At 50.9% G+C, this 17,839-nt stretch overlaps 1 protein-coding gene across 1 annotated transcript; it reads right to left on the bottom strand.

Annotated features, from left to right (window-relative positions):
- Nucleotides 1-2,147: 2,147 nt before the first annotated feature.
- MCM3 (minichromosome maintenance complex component 3) lies at nucleotides 2,148-16,227 on the bottom strand. The gene is made up of 17 exons (XM_068936954.1): nucleotides 15,838-16,227; nucleotides 15,031-15,143; nucleotides 14,235-14,443; nucleotides 13,761-13,891; nucleotides 12,818-13,056; nucleotides 12,336-12,444; nucleotides 11,372-11,525; nucleotides 10,511-10,642; nucleotides 9,827-10,035; nucleotides 8,806-8,980; nucleotides 8,030-8,156; nucleotides 7,494-7,644; nucleotides 7,073-7,213; nucleotides 6,332-6,435; nucleotides 5,928-6,010; nucleotides 4,910-4,985; nucleotides 2,148-3,997 (listed from the first exon to the last, which is right to left on the bottom strand). The coding sequence occupies exons 1-17, from the start codon at nucleotides 15,916-15,918 to the stop codon at nucleotides 3,799-3,801; spliced, it is 2,433 nt and encodes an 810-aa protein (XP_068793055.1). The 5' UTR covers nucleotides 15,919-16,227; the 3' UTR covers nucleotides 2,148-3,798.
- Nucleotides 16,228-17,839: the final 1,612 nt, after the last annotated feature.

The raw sequence follows: 17,839 nt of genomic DNA, 5'->3' as shown, positions 1-17,839 counted from the left end.
GCTCCTTATTATTCATCCATGCAGGCGTCCTGCCACCTTTGCTTGATTTCCTCCTTGTTGGGATGGACCAGTCCATGAGGTTGGAAGAGTCCTTGAATATCAGCCATCTCTCTCGGGCCTCTCTTCCCTCGAGGGTCATATCTCACAGGATTCTTCCAAGCAGATTCCTGAACAGATCAAAGTCTGCTCTCTTCACGTCCAGGGTTGTGATCCTGCTTTTTGTACTGCTCCCTCCTTGCAGGATCCTGAACTCTTACCATCTCATGGTCATCGCAGCCAAGGGCTGCCACTGACTTTCACATCTCCAGCTAGCTCACCCTTCTTTGTAAACATGAGATCCAGCAGAGCACCTCTGACTTATACTGCAAAAAAACCACAAAGACAGACTCCGAGATGACTAAGGGAACAGAAATCTTGCAGAAGAGCTGTCTTTTAGGATTTCTTGAGGGTTTGGGGCTTGCCAGTGTGATCAGCAGATCCTTCAGGGCCAGGTGACTCTGAAGCTAAACCTGAATGTGGAAGGAAGACACGTGGAAGCAAAGACAGGGACAGGTACAGTTCTTTCAGAGCCAAGTCTTAAGGCATTTGGGTTGGACCTAAATAAATAGATTAACCAGGGCCAGGGAATTGGTCCCTGGTACGAGACACAACTCTCTACCGTTACACTGCTGGCATGGTTTGGCCAACTCACCCTAAATCAGGTGCAGTTCAAGACTTGGCAGGGACAGGGACCCTTTGCAGTACAGATGCAGCTACTGTTGTTGGAGGGGAAGATAGATGAGCTGTATGAACACATGCCGCCCTGGGCCTCAGGGCCTGAAATTGGGCCCTAGCATGGTCTAGTTTACTGGCAATGAAATAACCCTAGTATCAAACCTTTGAAGTCCCTACACAAGCTTTACTTCAAGTGGTTCTAGTCATATTTTGAGGAAGACACACACACACCCTCCCTTCGTCTTACTGATTTTAAGGCTATATCATTTGGAGAGTGAGGCCGGAGAGGGCAGCGAGGGGACCAAGGCTGAGGTTGCCTAACCTAATTTGGATTTTGATTAGAGAAAGAATCTTTATGCCAGAAAATGTTGGCAAAAGCTCAAGAAGTTGCAGATGCAATAAATAAATGTTGAGTTAAAACTGACAAACAAAATAAACAACCAAAAATTATGCCAGGCATCAGCTCTACTTCAGCGTGGAGGGCACCAACTAAAGATAACAACAGTTATGGACCTCTGAGATCTTTCACGGCTGTTGAAAGATCCTGCTCCAGTTCAGCTCCTTTGTACAACTTCAGCCCAGACACACAAGGTTAACAGTAGATTTCTATCTGCATTTGCTGAATTTTATCCAGGACTGCAAGTTTCCTGCTGTGGTGGCACAGTTTAAAACCAATTCCCTTACTCATGCATGAGCCAGTCTAGGAGAACACCACCTACATCCTGCAGAAGACGCCCAGGTACACATTGCCCGTTGCTCCTGCCCAGGGACCTTTGCAGCATGAAGCTCCCATGGGGCTGGCAATGCAAGAGCCAGATGTTAAGTCCTAACTTTTCCCTCAGCCCCCAAAAGCTCAGGGTATGAGCTGGGTTAAGAAAACGACTTGGACCAAACAACTCCAGCCATCTGTGTGTTTAACTCATACTCAATCTCTGCCATTTTGCGGGCCAGACACTGGCTGTAAATCCAAAGTTACACTACAGAAGTGCGATGCACCCAGCAAGACATTTAAGAGCCTACAAGACCGCAAGTGCACAAAATCCACTCCAAACCTGAAAATCTGCCATCACAGCCACGTTGGGTACAGGGGGCTCAGAAATAGGGCTCTTGACTCAGCAAGTCTCATCCACTCGCAGAAGTAAAGGGAACGAGAAGCTCTTCTGGAGAAGGGGAGATGCGGGGTCCAGAGTCCCATCAAAGCTAGCAAAGGGGCAGGGTCCACCACAAAGTTCCTTCCCATGTTGTTGGCTCACTGAGGCCCTCCGCAAAGGTACCGCTGTGGGAGGACATGCCTTAAACCATCCCCGAACAGAGAGGGGCGGGCAATTGCCTGAAGGCTTTTTGTAGCAGCGTAGGTCCTCACGAGATAGCCGGGTCTCATGCCCAGAAATGGAACAATCAAAATCCAAGTAAGCAGTAAATCATGGGAGAGATAATATCTAGACATGTTTTATTATTCAAGTAAATATTTATGGCATCACTGACATAGAAAAGCCTGGGGCAGATACTTACACAAGGAGAACAGGGCAGGTGAGCTATACAGACACCATGAGACAGGCAAGGACCACAGCAAACAGCCTGCGCTGCTCAGGGCCTTTTCCAAAGGTTACCTTTAAATTCCCAGGGCAAAAAAAACAACAACAACAAAAATAATCCCAACCCTTCAACAGCTCTGGCATTGTGAGCAGCTGTGCATTCAGCTTTTTTTGAAAACCATCCCTGGCCATGGGAGTTTGCTAGTTTCTAGTAACAGTCTTTCTCCAAGAATCGGTCACCTACACATTCCCCAAAAGTAAAACGGTTAAACATATCCTCTAAAAGTGAGGAAAAGCTTTTCTAGTCTCAGTAGTTTGAGGTTACCTTCCACATTAACCCAAGGAATTGTGCAGTGATTTAGCCAGGACTCGCAGGTGATTTAAGAGCCCAAGTCTCACCAGCTTTCACAGACCAGGGGTACTTCTTCAAAGCTTGGCCTTCCTTTGCTACAAAAGGTTTCTCATTTGTGATGAGTCCTGTTATATTCATACAGCAGAGATTCTCAGACTAGAGAACCCAGGAAGAGATTCAGGGAACTCAACAAAAACAGCAGCAAAAAAATCCACAAACACCTAAGCAAGCCCTCTCTTGCAATTCCTGCAGCCATAAAAGACTGCAGACCTATTCTGCCTCTCCTAGGTCCCTCCCACCCACTCGGAGCTGGTATTCCCAGCAGGGTTGCAAAAATCTAGAAATCAAGCCGACCCATCAGCGCACAGAAGGCTGGACTGTACTTGTCCTGCATCGCCAGAAACTGTTCTCTATGAGCCAGTTAGGAAACCAGTGCTGAAAGAGACTGGATGTCACAGCTCAGAAAGTACAGGCATTAGGGATGACCATCTTTACCTGCAAGACAAGCAGATCTAGTCTATGCAATTGGGGCCAGAAAAAAAATAAAGGGGGAAAAAAAAGCTTCACTACCAAGAGTGGAGCCCCCATATTACTTCTTACCACCACTGCTATTAAATACTGGATTCCTAAATCCAGGTCATTTTATTCAAAGGCTGAAACCATTACCACCAGCTGGTGAACGTGCGCATGGTTACAGCGAGGAAAAAGAAGTCTATGTTTTACACACCAATAAAAGAGTGGGAGGCAAACAGACTGCTTCCAGACTGGTAAGGCCCCATACAGCACAAACACATAGGTTTACATGGGCAACAGCCTGCAGACAAGAGCCCTGCCTTAAAATGAGATGGCCTCAGGTAAAACCAGGCTGAACTCTTGAGCTTGCATGTGACCAAGACCAAAGCTAAAAACAATGCATTAAGATCAATAATTAGCAAAGAAATTTTTCTTTTTGGCTACCTGCAGAAATAAACCTCTCCCAAAGTCCTTCAGTTTGGAGGCAGTGACACTAAGAGAGCTTTCAGAGCTCCTGGCTTTTTTGGTGCCAGCAATGCACAGGAAGGACTGCAAAGTGCACAGACTCAAGCTCCCCAAAGCCCAGCTCAGCTAGACGAGGCATTCAGGAGAGGGTTGAAGGCAAATACAAAGAGTCTCCAGATAGAGAAGTCCATGAGAATTTGGGCTCTTCTGCCTAGAGGCTTAGATTAAAAAGATAATGTCATCAGACACCATGATCTGGTTGTCATCTTGCATGTGGGCTAACGCCGCCTTCACTTCGGCTGGTGAGAAGGGCTCAGGGTTGTCCTGGTTGATGGACTCCATCATGCTCTTCATGCCCACAGACTGGGCATGGGAAGCTCTGAAGACCTCCAGGAGGGCAGCCTTGAATGCTTTCAACCTAGGTAGGCAAGGCAGGGAAATAATCCACATCAGAGACTGAACGTAAGTCCTTCCCTTCCTGACCCTGAGCTGTTCCAGAAGCAGCACCCAGCAGGAGAGCCAAAACTGGAGCAAGGAGCACCCACCACCAAGTGTGGGTGTGCTTTAAAGAACCTCTGGTTATGCCCACGGACCTGCTACATCCACACAGCCCATCTCAGACCTATGGATACCAGCTCCAAGCCTGCACAGGGCGTAGCAATCAGGTTAACTCAGTCCTGCCTCCAGCCCTCATGGAGGGAACACACGAGCATCCCTGGCACCTTCTACTGACTGTTATCATCAGCTTCAGTCCTGCAAGGTTTCAACTCTCCAGGACACAAAGCAGCATCTCATACAAAAATTCAGGACCGGACCCACCAGCTGAGCTCTAAGCAGCAACAGGGTTACAGTCACGTAGCTGCAGGTAAGAAGTGGCTGGGACTTCACATAAAAGCCAACATCCGAAATAATCAGAGCCGCAGCTCACCGGCACCTCATGGAGGTGTTTTATAGAGATCCCCTCACAATTTAATCCAGGCTGACCTGCTTGACTTACACAGCTGGAAATGTGCCACTATACAGCTCAAAGCAGTCCTACAGTTTTCTATAGCGGGCAGAGTCCTCACTCCAAGGGCACATGAGCCCTTAGCAATACCACGTTTCCCTGCCCTGCAGCCTTAGGAGAGATTTGTCACCTTGGATCCTTATTCCAAAACCTCCCAAACCCAACCTGGTCATTTGATCATCTTATACAGACAGGAAGCATGCTATATTCCAGCTTACAAAGGGGAAAAAAAAAAAAATCTTGCTACATTACCATCATGAATATCATCTACTCCACATCTGACCCCTCCTCCTCCTCCCCCTGCTTCTGCAGCTCCCCACTCACCTCAGGTCAGCCAGCTCTGACTTCTTCGCTTCGCCAGCAGCTGAAGGTTCAGGCGTCTTGGGAGTATGTGCCTGGACTGGAGCAGAAAGAGGAGAGTTACATGCACCCACCCAGCACCTTGAACACACAGGGAGCTACCACATGCTGCAGCAATCAAGAAACAAGGGCTGCATTTAGTCTCTTGATACAGGGCAGGTGATGCCAAACTCCTCCTGTTGTTACTTTTGCAGCAGTTTGGAAGCAGACAATAATCAGCCACAAGGCAACTCCAGGAGAACGTTTTCTCTACTCCAGGAGAACAACTCTACTGGTACTGAGGATTTTCAGACGCCAAAGTTTCCTCAGTGTCCGTTGCTGGATGATACTCTGCTCCCAGCACACTGACTCAGGGCTTTGCCAGCAGCTACTCGATCTGACTGCTATCCACAGACTGTTACTGTCATGGGAAGGAGGCAGGACTCTGCTCCAAACAAACTACCAGGAGGTGTCGAAGCCCCCAGTACAACAAGCAGAGAAACTTAACGCTGTCAGTGGAAAGCAATTCAGCTGACCAGATTGAGGTACCTGCTTTGGGGAGCCAAATTGTTCTTCACCAAGCTCCATAGACCGTGTTGACCAAATCTCCACTGACGATGGTGGGAGCAGCAGGTTTGCAGACAACTACGTGATAACCCTGAGCTGAAACCCACCCTGGCTAACACAGAGACCTGCAGCTTAACACACCCCTTTCCCCACTGCTGCGCTAAAGGCTTTACTGCACTCAGTCACAGAAGAATGAGGAAGGAACCCAGCCCGGGGCTCCAGGCAGGATCTACGCAGAGGCAGCCCATCCACTAGCTGAAAGAGGAAAGCATGGCTGGCCGGCCCAGCACTGGGTTTCCAGGTACCGCACTGTGCCAAGGACCCCGAGCAGCCCCAGCATGGAGTTGCTTCTCACTGTAGTGCACAAACCCAACAGCACAGAAGGCAACAGCACCCTCAAAGAGCTGCGTGCCAGTGAAATCCCACAGACGCTCACCCTCTGGCATCTCCTCTTCCGCATCACTGAAGTCGTAAGGGTCGTAGGAGTCTCCTTCGTCCCCTGAGCGCGCCTTCTTCCTCCTGGGTGAGGGGAGAGAAGGTCACTTCTCCACACTGAACCACAGACCTCAGGAACGCCACAGAGCTCCTTGAAACATCAGGCTAGAGCAATGCAGGGTACCTGCAGCTTGCAGATAAACTCAGAGCTCATCTGCCATCAATTCAGCCATAAACTTCCACATCTAGCAGAGGATCTGAGCCATACGTTCAGGTGCTTACCTATGTTGTCACCACAAGCTTCAGGGAAGTCAGCCATCCCCCTGCCGGCAGCCATTACGCTGGCCAGAAAGAGGCCAGTCGCCTTTTTGCAATATCCCCCCTCTTTCTTGCTCAGGCTCCTACCTTCTCTTCCTGCTCTCCTCCTTGGGCTGCTGATCCTCCTCCTCCTCTTCAGTCTCTGAGTCGTCCTCTGCCTGCTTTTTGCGCTTCTTCTCTTTCTCCAGCACCTGCACAACAAAGGCAGGCAGGACTCAACCTGCTTCTGACGCAGGCAGGATCCCTGTTCCCTCTGCTGTCCCGGAGCATCACTCCTGCTTGCTCCCAAAACAAACCTGCCTCCTTCCGATGCAGCCTTGCTGGACTAAACAACCCAAAGGGTTTCACTCCCCTCCAAGAGACCTGTCTGTCCAACCTCCCTCTGCACTAGGAAGAAGCCTGAGCCTAACACACCTGCACACGCATGCCTGCGAGTTAGGTGAGCACTCAGCCACGTCCCACAATGCCTCTTACTCCAAAACACCTGCTTCCAGGAGGGTAAGCTCAGGGCAAGGCCTCTCAGAGGTATTTGCCGGATCACCCAACTAGGCATACCAGGATGTGTCCTTCCCAGCCACAGAGAGACAGATACCAGCCCCCTGCACTCCAGAAGGGATAGCCGTTGCCTTTCAGGGGCTAGCAACACCACATGGGGCCAGGAGCTTCCTGCAGCCCAATTTTCACGCCGTGGCTGAGATATGGCCCTGCTGCTAGCAACTGTGGGTGCTCTGCCTGTTCCAGGCCCAGAGCCCAAACCTGCCCCTTCTGATGATCCCTTTAGGGCCCCTCTGCTGCTAAGGGACACCGTTGCCCTTGCTGGGCTCTGACCTTTTTGAAGTAGGCAAACTGCACCAGCTCCACAGCTGCTTCTGCGTCCTGAAGATCAACAGTCTTGTTCATCCTGGCCTTCGCATGGGCTGTGGAGAGACGGATCAGCGTCTCCAGGGTACGGGCTGTGACTGGGGAGGTCTGGGGATGGAGAACGGATGGCTGTGAGGTGCCATGTCCTCATAGGGTCTGCCTGACCACTGAGAGACCACATTCAGAATGGGGCCGGCCTGGCAGGACCCCATGTAGCCTGGACATCAGCACCTGGACTCAACCTCCCTTTGCAACACCAAAAGGTGATCCAGGAGAGGAAAAACCATAATGAGAGAGGAGAACATTTGCCTCAGTTCCCCTCATCCTGGCAGTAGAGGGAGGGAAGAAGCTGCTCGCCCATCACGAGCAGCGCAACAGCAGAGCTCACCCTGGCAACATCAGAGTTCATCTCGTTCTGGCTGCGCAGGCGGGAGTATTCCTCAGCTATGTAGTTTGCCGACTCCTGGGTCAAGACAGGCTTAATGATCTTTGCTACGTGGATGTATTTCCTCATGAACTCCATGCTGACGATCTTCTCTCTGTGGGAGACACACACACACCCGTGTCCCCAACAGGATGAGCAAAGGCAGCCTGCAAAAATGGGGCTGCATGCAGAAAAAGGATAAGCACTACCAGGTACAAGGGAAGTTTAGCTCTAGGAGACATTTCCCAAGCTCTTCGTGGCACCTGGCATTACAGATCAGGCTCAGAGCAACTGCCCAGAGCAGACATTTCAGAGCTTCCTTTGCATCCTGCCTATGCATCTTCACCACTCTCAGCCACCACCTACATGCTCGAGCCAAATCAACCACATTTTCAGATTCGTTCCTGGCGCTGGAAACCCCAGAGCTAGAGGAAGGAGCAGCCACCGGGGCCGTTCCCAACCCATTTCAGACTCTACATGGGATAGGATGTGGGACTCACTTCCGCCGGTTGGGCCCGTGCAGGAGGTCATCATGTTTCTCATACACTTGGAGCTCCTGTTCCTCCTCCTGTGCGAAGTCAGGGTCCTCTGTAGCCAGGATCTCCACGGCACTGCCCAGGGGCATGGCTGGGAAAAGGGAGGGTTACAGAGAACAGGACTTTAGTCTCTTGCAGCGTCTCTGGAGCAACGGTCTTCCGAGAGCAGGCCAAAAGCCACCTACCAATAGCACTCAGCAAAACCACATACAACAGACCCTAACAGCTGGTAATAGGGGCCACGAGGCGAGAAGGTCAGACAGGGAGGAAGGATAAGACCAAGCAGCAAGGCAGTTTCACAGCCTCGGGAAAAAGAGTCTGTGTCAAGAACTTTGAGCTCCATGGTGCTGCTCCCCTTCTCGTGAAAAACAACATAACCTCATTTTTCCCAGTGCTCCCAACTCCCAGGAAAGGGAGCAAAGACTTTCAGGTTGTGCCTCAACACAAGCAGCCCAACCTTCTGCTATGCCCAGTGCCTCTGCCGTGGCCAGACAGGACAGAGCTGGGCAGAGGGCTACAGAGGACAGACAGAGACTCGTTGCCTCAGGGTCATGGCAAAGCAATATTCAACATCCCACACGGAACAAGGATCCAGCCCCTTCCTGCCTGCAAGCAATAGGGAAGTGACCACAGCCAGAGAAAACTCGTAACGCACGGGCTCCCTATCATCCACCAAGGAGGAGAGAATAACCTTGGCTGTAGGAAGGCTCAGGGCTCCCAGACCTTGAGAACCAACTCACCATCCCCATCCTGCTCGTTGGGGTTGCGGTAGCGGTGCATTCGCAGGACGTGGTCCGAGATCTCCCTGTCCTGCTCAGGGTCCGTCTGGTCCAGGACAATGAAAAGCAGGTCAAAGCGGGAGAGCAAGGAGTCCTGCAGGCCAATGTTCTCCATGGGTGTCTTGTACTGGTCATACTGCAAGAAGCAGAGGGGAGAAGTTATAGCAGACCCTCACTGGTCAGTCTGGGCTGTTAGGAGAGTTGGGTGGACCTCCCTAGGTGAGGCCTTAAAGGATGAATGTACAGGCAGCCAGAGACTGCCTGCAGAATCCATGCTAAACCCAGCCTGCTGCAGACATAAAGGCCTATTTTCTCCATCCTGGAAGATGGGAATAGCTCTCATTTGCAAGGAAAACCCATGCTTTTTTGTTCTCCCTTCTCAGGGTCTGTCCCAGCCAGATTGCAGGCCAGACACCATAGGCTAAGTGCCACAGACCTCATCCTGGCTGCTCTTCCCCAGCTCAAGGCTGGGATGTTCAGCTCAAGACAAATACCTGGGTACCACCAGCCACGAGATGCAATCCCACCACAGTCCCCCAAAAGCTCATCACCCAGGTTGAGGATTCACTGGGCTGCCCAGAGCCTGCACACAGCAGTCTCGGCTCTAGCTGGAGCACGGGATGGCTTGCAGCTATGTGGTCGCATGGCTGCTCTCCAGTCCCACGCCTCTGGGGCAGGGCACCGAGATCCTCCGGCAGCACTAAACCGGGTTAAGAAACTCCACAGGCCTCACTCGGGGACTTGAATGCAAAGTAAGCAACCCCATAAATCCCTCTCACTCCTGGGACAACCGTGAAAAGCAGCAGCAACCAATCAGGTCTTTGCACCCAAAGATCCCAGTCCTGTTACCCCAGTAAGGAGTGAGTCACTAGTTTGGGGAGAATCTTTCAGTTTTTAACAGTTGCTTTTTCCACCAAGATAGCTCCCGCCAGCCTTCCTCACAGAAGGGACCCAGCGTACCCCAGCCCTCACCCCCACTCACCCGGCCATAGACCGGATTAGCCGCAGCCAGGACGCTGCAGCGGGAGTTGAGCCGCGCGTGGATGCCGGCTTTGGCGATGGTGACACGGCCCTGCTCCATCACTTCGTGTATGGCCGTACGGTCGATGTCGGACATCTTGTCGAATTCGTCGATACACACCACCCCCCGGTCAGCCAACACCATGGCCCCTGCTTCCAGGCGCCGTTCACCTGGGCGAGGAAGAAGGTGAACCACCATCCAACAGTCCCACGCATCTGTCCCCTGCCATCACCTGCCACTGCCACACCATCGCTCCATCCCTACGACTAGGCTAAGCCTTAAATAGCAGCAGCCATTTTGGCTCAGGCCTGTCCATCTCCTACTCTCCTTGAGGGCAGGACACTGAGGAAGAGGAGACCCACAAGCTGAAAGAGGACAAGATCCAGCCTGTTGGTGTCAGCCAGCTCCCAAAGAGGATAAACCTCATAGAAAAGGAGAAGAGAAGACCACCACCTGACAGAGGCAGAGAAGATATCCCTGAACACTGTTATCATTGCCATAAAGCTTCTGGCCAGAGCAAGGCATACAGGTGCCACTGCAAGAAGGACAAAGAGCAATCCTGGACCTAGCAGAGACCCTGCTGTCACTTCAGTATCAGCCAGCAAGCCTCTGCCAGCTCCCAGCAGGAACCAGTCCGTTCCTTACCAGTTTCTTGGTCTGTGGTGACAGCAGCAGTCAGACCAACACCAGAGGAGCCCCTGCCGGTGGTGGGGATGGCCCGGGGTGCAGTGGAGAGCACATACCGCAGCAGCTGAGATTTGGCAACCGAAGGGTCTCCTGAAACAGAAAGGATGGCATGAAATGGGGATAAGTGGCTAAGAAAGCAGTTTTCCAAAGAAAGACCTACAGGTTCGGGTGGGCAGTAAGTTGAATGTCACTCTGTAGGGCACCCTGGCAGCAGAGCAGGGAAACAGCATCCTGGGCTGTCTGAGCAAGACTACAGCTAGCGGGGCGAGGAAAAGGATCCTTGTCTTCCGTTTGGCACTTGTGACCACCACATTACCCGCATACCGTGTCCAGTTTGGGCCTCCCAAGTGAGGAGAAAGGAAGAAAAAGAAAAAAAGGGGGGGGAAGGGGGATGAGAAGGGGAGTATTTAGCCTTTAGAAAAGAAAGTGAATGGAAAATCTCCTTGCCTTCCTCATCTACCTACTGGGAGGAAATAGAGAAGATGGAACCACACTTTTCCAAGAGGCGCTTGGTGACAGAACGAAGAGCAACTTCGAACATAGGAAATCCCTCTCTATGTGTGGTCAAACACAGGGATAGGGCCCCAGATAGGCTGTGGGATCCCATTCCTGGAGATGTTCAAAACTAACCAGACAAGTCCCAGACCAAACTGATCTACCAGTGGAATTCACTCTGCTTTGCAAACAGCATTGGACTAGGGACCTCCTGAGGTCTATGAAACTCAAGCCAGGAAAGCGAATACTAGTTCCTTGATCTCACCACGCCCCCCCCCCCACCCAAAACCCAGCTTAGGGTTCCTCTGCCCAACATCTCCAGACCTATTAGCAAGATGTTGATGTCTCCTCGGATGCGGCTCCCATTCTCTAGGACTTTCTCCACTCCTCCAAGCAGCATACAGAGAAGGGCCTTCTTGATGTATTCATGTCCATGGATACTGGGAGCCAGAGATCTCGCCAGCTGGTCAAAGATGTCCTAAGGCAGAAGAGGCAAAGCATAGCCCGTAAGATAGACGGCAGCAAACAAGAACAAGGAGTAATACTTTACAACTCTATCTGAGCACACCCATGCAAGAAAGGAGTTTATTGCTACCACAGAACCACAGCAGTGAAAGTTATTTATACAGCAGAAGACATTTGTTGGAGTTTTCTTTCAATCATCCTGGCCACGGTTCTGATGCCCTACATCACAATAACCCCAGCAACCACTGGAAGCAGCAAACCCTTTAAGTGCAGGGCACCATCCTCTCCGAGATACAAAGCAAAGGCTAGATCATAGGATCAGACTGGGGTACGCTCCTTTTCCCTTCTTAGCCCAAGACTTGTGATTTTGCTACGTTTTCTTTCAGAGCATCAGTGATCCACACTGTGCTATCACTCTGTTCTTAGTTTTGAGGAAGAAGAGAGGAAGATATTTCTTCTATAGACTATTTCTCTGGCAACCGGCTAGCAGATTCAGGAAACACAGATTTCCATCTTCACAACTGCACACAACAAAGCTGCCAACAATCAGGAAGCTCTACTAGTATTACAGAAGCAGCAAAACCAAGTCAAAATAAACAAAAAGAACCCTCCCAGAACCTGATAGAACTGTGAATGAAATGCAAAGAAAGTAAGTGGAAGATCCAGCAACATTGCTAAGAGGGGGGAAGAGTTTACTCAAAGCCCGTTCAAGAACAAGACAGCTCCTTAACCACGTGCCAAGCTTTAAAACCGCTACAGTTGAAACCTCATGTTTGGACACAAGCCTACCTAGAAGACATATTCGTAAGTAACATTTAAATACCTTGGAGCGACTCTTGCTGAATCTCTTGATCTTGGCCACATCAGCAGCAGAGTAGAGAGGCCGAATATCTTTGCTCATCTGCTTCACGTGACAGGCAATGAGGATAGTCCTGGAGAAGAAACACAGCCATGGTCAGGTGTGCAAACCCCAGAGGCCTACAGGTCACAACAACAATGCAATAGAAACTTCCACAGGGTGATTTGCTCTAGAAAGTCCTCACGGAGGGCTGGAAAGCTCCAAGAGCTATAACCCTCCTCTGTCTTTGTCTAACTGGACTACTCAGGCAACGCAGCATCTTTAAGAGTGTCCAACCCACTCCACACACAGCTGGACTTTACAATTCAATAGTGATGCTAAGGAACCAGTAGCAAACCCAGCTCTGTGATGGCTACCTACTTGCCCTACCTCACCCGCCAAAGACATGACCCTACTGAAAAGTGTGAACAGCCTGGAGTTGTCCTTCAGGCCAGAAGGAGACTCACCTGAATGTCCCTGAAGTATAACCCCCTTTCTTTCCTGGCAGGCAGCGGTATGTCCCAACCACCTGGATGCGGTCCCCAGGTTTCACTTTGTCCACTAGGTCGTCATCTAGAATGACATCCACCGAGCGTGGCAGCTGCCCTGCTGGTGCCTTCTCAGGCATCTCCTGGATGGTGATGGTTTGATGATCCTTGTAGACTGAGAGGCCAAACTCTGTCTCCAAGGGGTTATTCTCTTCATCCTAGAGGAGGAACGAAAAGAATAAGACTAGCATCACTTTTTAGGAGCGCTGGAAAGATGGGTGAGCTGAGTGGCGAGAAGACAGGCTGCACCATCCAAAACACGTAAGACCACTGAAAATGGTTGCTTAATAAAGACTGCCGGAGCCTGGGGTTCACCAGCTCCACAGCCTCCTTATCTAACTCTTAGCACCCAGGAGTGTTGGTACACTCTCTCTCTCCAAGCCCTGTAGCTAATGTAGGCAGCAATAACACCACCCATGCAGAAAACAGTACGTGCACTGAGGTCACAGCTCAGGTCAACATTCTTGCACTCCCAAATACAGACCAGTCATTCTGCCCAAGGATGCATATATCCTCCAGGAGAAGACAGATCTGCCCATACTAACCCAGGTACCAAAAGCAAGAAAACTGGCTGAAAACCCTTAAGAAAACCAGCTAAGCATCTTATAGCAGAAGCAAGATCATAACTAACATCTGAGCTTCTCAAACGAAAGCTGGTCTGGTGATTGTGTGACTAACAGAGACTTCGTTTTAAATGTTCCTAGTAGCTCTCGGGCTTTGCCACATCACACACTCTTTTCTCTATTCCATGGACTATGTAGGCAGAGGAAAAAGAGATCCACAGGGATCTGAGACCCTCAGCTCACAAACAGCGTATTCTCCCCAGAGGGACTTGCTGACACTTCTCACTAGACCACTTCACCTTTGTAGGGTACACAGAGCTGGACGGGAAAGCATCTAGAGATGTCATGTCCGTATAGCGACGCTCAATAGTTTTCTTAGTAGCTGGGCAATAATGGACACTCCGGACAATCTTTGGACGAACCAGAGAACCTGAGTTTGGAAGAAAAGAGAAAAGAGCTAGGGCCAACAAAACCCCCTCTATATTCAGCCAGCAATCCCCCATGCAATTTCCACTCAGAACTGCACTTGGGACATCTGTTGATAGACAGGGTCTGCTACGTGCCAGAATTTGCCAAATTCGTTACATCAAAGGCCATCTCAACATTCAGAACTTGTATCTAGTCCCGTATTCCCCCTTATGCATGTTGCCAAGATGCACCTCAGCTCCTGGATGAGCTACAGCCCCTCCACAACAAAAACCTCAAACCACTGCTCTTCAGCATAGCTATACCTCAGGTATCCCATTCTTCCCCCACCACACATCCACACTCACATTTAGTCACGATGCCCTCCACACAGACGACACAGCTAAGGAAACAGGCAGTCAGCGTCCGGGGCGACACGTGCTTGGAACCAAAGCTGCCCTCGAGCCCAATGTAAAAGTCCTCATATTGCTTGGCATAGGTGGCGTCAACAGAGGCAACAAAATCCTTCAGAGCACGCTGGAAGGCGATCAGCTCCTCAAAGGCATTGCTCAAAAGCCTGAAACAGGGGGAGGTGATGATGTCGTCAGCTCAGTAGCAAGGACCAGGCATTATTAGCGTGCTGCCTTCCTCCATCAGTACATTTGGGAAAATGTGCAAAGCTTTTCCAGGCCTCCACACACTCTGAAAGCTTACTAGAAAGCTGAGGCAAAAAAAGACAAAGCTCATCACCTCTGCTGGTCAGCTCAGCTCCCACCAACAGCCAGGGACTGTAGGAGCAGAACTGTCCAACCATATCTGCAAAACCTCACATGTCCCTGAACGGATTTGAAAGCCTGGTCCAAAATGGTACTAGCATCCTAAAAGGAGACGCTTCATACCATGCAAAAAACCCCAACTTGCTGCAAATACTAGAACTAATAGTTTTTACCAAATCAAGGGTTTGCTAGCTTTGGAAGGCATGAACATCAAGGCCCATCTTTACAAGGGAACCAGCATTCTTGTGGTCCACAGGACAAGGTCCGGCCCTTCCTTGCAAACAAGACGTACAGAAAACGGGTTAAACTTCTATATCTGCGTGGTGCCAGTGATGCACCCCACCATCCCACTCAACACCCATCCAAGCTTATCAGAGGCTCCCCTAACCGGTTAGCTCTCTTCTCGTTCTTCCTCCGCAGGTCGTTGATGTTGACAAGGAGGCGGTACTGGTTGTCACTGATCATATCGCGGACTTTGCTGTGGTAAATCCCTTGATCTTCCTGCAGAAGAAATACCCATTTTACATGAGCAGGTGTTACAAACACAGTCCTAAGGAGACAATTTCTGCAAAGCATCTCTTGCTGGCAGCCTTTTAAAGAAGCTGACCCCAATGTCAAAGCAGCTTATCATAAGAAACGGGTCCCATTAGGGCACTTTCAATTTTTCCCACATATTGCAAAGCACCCTCCTTTCCCAAGGACTTCACCGCTGTCTCACATTCTTGTATTTAAAGATCATCCTCATCAGATTTGGGTTGTCCGAGATAGCGCTGAGTTTGCATTTAATCTAAACACAGATACGCCTGCTTTAGTCCATCTGAATGGGCTGACCCAGGCTGCTCAGCAGACCCACACCTGGGCCGTACCAGCACACTCGGGCAGCATACGCACTCACTGCTGGCTCTTCTTCACATCTAAAGGGAAAAGCAGCCCTGCACCTTGCCAAGCTCCCAGGAGCGGGACCCCCAAGTTCAGCCTGCAGCAAGGCAAGGAGCCAGGCTGGAAGAGCCCCCGAGGCCGGCTGCTGCCTGCCCCTGAGCTGCAGCTGCTGGATCCCATAACTGGACTGCGGGGGGGGGGGGGGGGGGGGGAGGATGGAGGGGTGCAGGCGGTCCCCCACCCCAGGGGCAAGGAGGGAAATGCCCCAGAGCACCCCCCCCGCAACACCCCAACGCAGCCCCACTCCCGGCCTCACCTCATCGTCTAGGAAATCCAGGTAGTCGCGCTGCGCCTCTCGCAGCTCTGCATCCTCCAGCGCGCCCGCCGGGGCCGCCATGCTCCCCGCTGCACCGGGAGGCCGGGCGGGCCGCCGGGCTCCCGACGGCGCCGCGGTGGGGTAGGGTGGAGGGGGACGCACAAACCGCGCCGGGTAAGGGCCGGGGCCGCAGACCTCGCTCCGCCGCTGCCACCCGGTGCCGATCGCGCCCGACCACGCTCCGCCCTTGGCGCCAAATCCGACGCGTTTTCCCGCCACCGCAGGGCTACAGCGCGGGGAAGCGGGGGGGGGGGGGGTGTTCCGCTTCCTTCCCACCGCCGCTCCTCATTGGGCGGCGCGGCCTGACGTCGCGGAGCCTCCTGCCAATGTGAGGGGGGCAGGAATTCGCGGGAGCTGACGCGCCACAGCGCCAGCCAATCAGCGCGCGGATGGGGAGATGGGCGAGGGGGGATTTCGCGCGCTTGCGGGAGGCGCGCTGCCAGGGGCTGGAAGCCGCCGGCGGGTTGAGAACCACGGGAGGTTTGTTGTTTTGTTTTTGCTTTTTTTAATTTCTAACTTTTTTCACTTTTTATTTTTCTTTCAGATTTTGAGGAGACCCGTTTTCGGGTGTCTTCTCCCCGAAGCATGTGGGGAGTGGGCGTTTCTTTTTCCTTTGAGACGGCAGATTAAATTCTTCTTTGCTGACGTGAGTCCAGGAATTGGGGGCTTGAGATTAAAAAAAAAAAAAAAAACAACACAGATACTGCGCATTTTGCAGAGAAATGGCGAGCTTTACGCATGTTTTTGAGAGATGTTGCAGGCAGGAATCACAGAAAAAGGGGGACAGTTGCACCTCTTAAGTGTCACGTATATAAAAACTCGCTGATACCCCGCTAAAAATATTATTTTGTACACCTTAAAAATAATATCTAAACTCTGATACTCCGATCATTAAAAATCGTTTACGGATTAAAAAGCAGAAACGTTCTCTTTTATTCAGCAAGGCATGCAAACTTGCCTGTGTCCCCTAGATAGTGCTATAACTGAAAACAGTTGTAGTTGGGCGGATAATAAATACTCTCTCAGGATTGTGTTTAGCTGTGTAAAATGCTGCCTCAAATATTCCTCCTGCTTGATGTCACTAGAGGGAGCAGCTTCAGTTCACGAGCTTGCAAAGTCCCTGGAACAAAGGCGCAGGAAACAATAGCTACCCTGTTTCCCCTTTACCATTTATGTCTCTAGATCCTCTCCCTCTAAACGCGTTGGAAATGTGGTTAGTAACTATCGTGAGTGGTTCAGGGTATATGTAACCCGAGTCCTTGAGGAGTTTCGCCCCACAGATTTTTCAGGTAATTCCACATCAAAGTGCAACTTCAGCTCTTCTAAAGTTTTTGGGCCCAGTCCTCCTCTGGAATAACGACAGAGTATTGAATGTGGCAGGCTGGCAGGAGTAAAGGATTTAGTGCTCTGTTACACTCTTCCCCTCCCCCCCAGGCTATTTTATTACCTCCTGAGCTGCACACTGCACCTGGAATGGCCTTCCTGCTGCTGTGTGCCGCCACAGCACCCATTTTCCTTCAGACTCCCCTCAAATCCATCTCTTTCCGTGATTTTCTGGACAATTTTTGGTTTTATTTCCACTGACTTCCGTGGGGATGGCAGGAGGATGAGGCCTTTTGGTGTGCCCGTACTTGTACCACAGAGACTTTCTGGCCTGGTAAAAGAGCCTCAGAAAGCCCCTGGCAGTGCAAGATAGAGCACCTTTGGGGCTGATCTAAGCTCTACTGGGGACCAGAGTCATCTGAGCACTATCAGAAGAGATAGAAAGATACTTATTCTGCTTTCCATAAGGCAACATAATACAATACAATAAGCACTACAAACATTTCGGGTAACGTATTGTGTGTATTTATCAACCCCTGCCATGAAAGGAAGAACGCGAGAAGCGCGTGCCCTGGGTATTAGGAAGAATGATATATAAGTGGCCAGGTCAGCTGTAATT

Source organism: Struthio camelus, chromosome 3, assembly GCF_040807025.1.
Source record: "Struthio camelus isolate bStrCam1 chromosome 3, bStrCam1.hap1, whole genome shotgun sequence".
NCBI classification, from domain to species: Eukaryota; Metazoa; Chordata; class Aves; order Struthioniformes; family Struthionidae; genus Struthio; species Struthio camelus.
This window is presented reverse-complemented; position numbering and strand designations above follow the sequence as displayed.

Bases quoted from the DNA above. Each gene is read 5' to 3' on its own strand.
- MCM3 (XM_068936954.1), bottom strand. From the start codon at position 15,918: ATGGCGGCCCCGGCGGGCGCGCTGGAGGATGCAGAGCTGCGAGAGGCG. The intron at 8,157-8,805 runs GTGAGTTGGTTC...CCCTTTTCCCAG, and splicing joins CAACGAGCAGGATGGGGATG to CCATGCCCCTGGGCAGTGCC. The intron at 4,986-5,927 runs GTGAGCGTCTGT...TTTCTGCTCCAG, and splicing joins GGAAGAGGAGATGCCAGAGG to TCCAGGCACATACTCCCAAG.